Source organism: Lathyrus oleraceus, chromosome 6 (genome assembly GCF_024323335.1).
Source record: "Lathyrus oleraceus cultivar Zhongwan6 chromosome 6, CAAS_Psat_ZW6_1.0, whole genome shotgun sequence".
Taxonomy (NCBI): Eukaryota; Viridiplantae; Streptophyta; class Magnoliopsida; order Fabales; family Fabaceae; genus Lathyrus; species Lathyrus oleraceus.
In genome coordinates, this window is record NC_066584.1 from 329,409,898 (window position 1) to 329,413,720 (window position 3,823).

General features: G+C 33.8%; 1 protein-coding gene across 1 annotated transcript; it reads left to right on the plus strand.

Moving 5' to 3' along the window:
- Positions 1 to 1,046: 1,046 nt before the first annotated feature.
- Positions 1,047 to 2,574, plus strand: LOC127096863 (uncharacterized). Its single transcript, XM_051035399.1, has one exon. It carries the CDS (start codon positions 1,124 to 1,126, stop codon positions 2,300 to 2,302), a length of 1,179 nt encoding a protein of 392 aa, XP_050891356.1. The 5' UTR covers positions 1,047 to 1,123; the 3' UTR covers positions 2,303 to 2,574.
- The last annotated feature ends 1,249 nt before the right edge of the window (positions 2,575 to 3,823 follow it).

Here is a 3,823-nt window from a genome sequence, read left to right on the forward strand (position 1 = left end):
CTTTTTCATCTTTTTTAATCTCTCATCTCCTTTATTTTTTTTTCTATTTCATTATAATTGTTTTTGATATTGTTTTATGTTTTTTATTCCACTTTTGTTTAATCTAATTTTTATATATTGAATGAAAAGTTATTGTCCAAATATAATGAGTTTTATTATTATTAGACAATGTATAAATGACTAAACACAAAGTTATATTTTTTTACATAGGTATGTATGACTTAATAAAAATATTGTAAAAAATCGAACCAACCTAATCCACGTAGATTTGTTTTAATTTAATTTGATTTTATTTTTAAAGGTGAACCGAAACAAACCAAATTACACACTTTTTTTCTCTTACGGTTTAGATAAATTTTAATATCAAAATTTTTCAAAACGTATAGCAATCACCCCTGATATAAAATGAGGGTATAAAATTTAGAAGAGCTACCGGGCCGTTTTATATGAACTTTAGTTTATATAGGCATGGTGGTGGTCCTTGTCATTAAATTAAGGTTTTTATCTTGGGTAGCGTAAAAACAAAAGCTCATAACCTCTTTTTTCTTTTTTGGTTACAAAAAATACAACAGGGAGGACTTGAAGAATTAAATATCAATTAAGATATGTAATTTTCATTGACTTTAATTTCCCTCTATAAAACAGGTAAACTCATCAGATACAGTTAAGAAAAGTAATTCCAAAACGGAGTAATTTAACAAACGAAAGCCACAAAAAGAATTGTGAGGGAAGCAAGCATAAAGCGAGCGCCTCACGTAGTTACCCATCCATTCCAACCAACTCAACCTCTAATTTGGTTTTCCCAAAGTACAGTTTTGGTTTAGCCATAAAAAGTAGGGAAAGAATAATGAATGGCAATTTATGTTATAAAAACACAAAAATAAGGGCAAATTCGTAAAATGATTTTACAAATTCCACAATAATAGTAATACAGCAAAACTGTATTATCTTTCGTGTCATCATTTTTTTTCTTAATCTTATATATATATATATATATATATATATATATATATATATATATATATATATATATATATATATATATATATATATATATATATAACATTTGCTTCTACCTTCACGTCTCGCACTCAACACTACACAGGCACAAAACTAAACTGTAATGGAGGAGCTTCAAAAACCTACCCAAAACACAAACCCAGAACCTTCAGACTCCAACAATGGCGAAACCTTCTTCGATGATATAGACAGCAACTGTTCCACTCCTTACGTCAGTGCTCCTTCAAGTCCAGGTCGCGGCGGGCCACCTATCTCCTCCGGTTACTTCTACAGTGCTCCGGCAAGTCCCTTACATTTTTCTATAACCGCTTCTTCCTCTTACCACCACCAAACTGCTACAACCTCTTCTGTTCCTCTAAGTTACGAGTTCGAATTCTCAGCCCGGTTCGGATCCACCGGCTCGGCCGTTCCCGGTTCAATGACTTCCGCGGATGAGTTGTTCCTCAACGGTCAGATCCGTCCAATGAAGCTTTCTTCTCACTTGGAACGTCCTCAGGTTCTTGCTCCTTTACTGGATCTGGAAGAAGAAGATGAGGAAGAAAACGAAGTTGTTCGTGGTAGAGATCTGAGGATGAGAGATAAATCTGTTAGGAGAAGAACCAGATCTATGTCGCCGTTGAGAAGTAACACGCATTTGGATTGGACAGAGAACGAGAACGCAGAAGATGAACATCATCAAAACGAAGGTTCTGAGATTGAAAACCAAGGCAATGATAATGGTGAAATGGAGAATGTTAAAGTGGATGAGATGGGTTTGGAGAGAATAGAGATAATAACACCTTCAGATTCAGCTTCATCTTCTAGATCTTCTTCAGCTGGAAGAAGCTCTAAGAGATGGGTTTTCTTGAAGGATTTTTTAAGAAGCAAAAGCGAAGGAAGAAGCAACAACAAGTTTTGGTCTACAATTTCTTTTTCTCCAATAAAAGACAAGAAATCAAACTCTAACAATCAAAATCTACATCGCCAGATTTCAAAGGAGAAAACCTGTGAAACCCAGAGAAATGGTTCATCATATAAAGGAAGCTCTTCTTCATCTTCTTCGACTCAGAGTTGGACTAAGAAAATGACGGGAAAGCCCATGAATGGTGTTGGGAAGAGACGCGTTCCACCTTCTCCACACGAGTTACACTATAAAGCAAACAGAGCACAAGCTGAAGAGTTGAGGAAAAAGACGTTTTTGCCCTACAAACAAGGTTTGCTTGGTTGTTTGGGTTTTAGTTCCAAGGGTTATGGGGCCATGAATGGCTTTGCTAGAGCCTTAAACCCTGTTTCCTCGAGGTAAATTATTCCCATATTCTTTTGGGGTTATTTTTCTGCTCTTCAAATTGTACATACCATTATCACTATTAGTGTTATAATTATTTCTTATATCATTTTGGAACTATTAATCCTTTAGCTTCAAGGTCACTCACCCATGGTGAGAATTATAAGATATGAGGTTGACGATGATAAGAAAAAAACTATGTAGAATATACTATTGTACTCGCAGCATTTTATTATTTACACTATTGCTGTGAAGTAACTAGAGTTTATTTATTATTTTTGTTATTACTATATTATTATATATCAGATTCACAATTGTCTTTTTGAAGTTAAATGCATGAGTTTTTCTTAAGGTTAAACTAAGTTTATGTCATGTCATTATCATCACTTTGCTTACACTATCAATGAGTTAAGTTTTTTTCAATGTAAAGAGGTGGGGGGTGTGACAGAATCCGCGTGGTGTGGGGAGCAAGTAGTTGGGTAAAAGGTCCCATAGAAACAGTAAGAACATGGGAAAAAACACCCAATCAACACAACACAATTGAAAGAAAGATGCTTGTGTTTTTGTTTGCATCTTTAGAGTTTTCAAGTTTTTGTTGTATAGTTTACTAGTATATATATATATATATAAATTGCACGAGATAGTTGTCGGGATCATGGTAATAAAAATGAGTTTGCTGGGTCCGAACTCCTATTATAATTGTGTTATGATGATAGAGATGTGTTTAGGTTTAGGATAGACATGTTTGCAAATCTATACAAGACAAGATGTGGACATAAAGTAGATTTAGATTATTATGGTTATTATCATAACTTGGAACTCATGTAAATCTTCATGAGATGTCCCATTTTCTTTTTGGTTGCGTCTGAGTAACTAGTTTTTTCTTTTCTTTTTATAATTGGTCTTTTCAACCATCTCGTTGCACGTTGCACCCTGAGAGTTTTTTTCTAACTTGGTACCCCACTCACTACTTTAGTTAAATGATTTATGTTGATTATTCTTTAGTTTGTTACTGTAGTTGAAAGAAAATTTGAAAATGAACTTAATAATAACTACGAAACATGAGTCTACATCAACGGCCCCAGCTTATTTAATAAGCTGGCCGGTGTTTGAATTCGTATAGCTGTTTCGTAAGTTGTGTGGCAAATTTTATTAGTACAAAATATTTGGATTGGCTCTTAAGTTTCATAAAGATAAGTGATTAGTGAGGAATGTTTAGTGAGAAACTAATTTGTTTATTCTGTTTCTTTTTCTGGGTTGTTGTACTGGAACAGTTCTTGTACTAAATATGACAATTCTATTCCCTCAAAAAAAGATATATAAAATGTAGGACAGGAAGTTTCATAAAGTTCAATCATGTGCTAACTAGCTGTGCCGAGATTCTTTACTTTTCGTAGATTGCCAAATTGTATTGCCCAAATAATCAAGCAATGGTTTTTCTTTTGAGTTCGCTCCCCTTAGTGGTGAAAATCCACCTTTTAAGAAATTTGAAAATGTTTTTGGATTAATCCTGAAGTTAATTTTAATTTCTGGATCTCT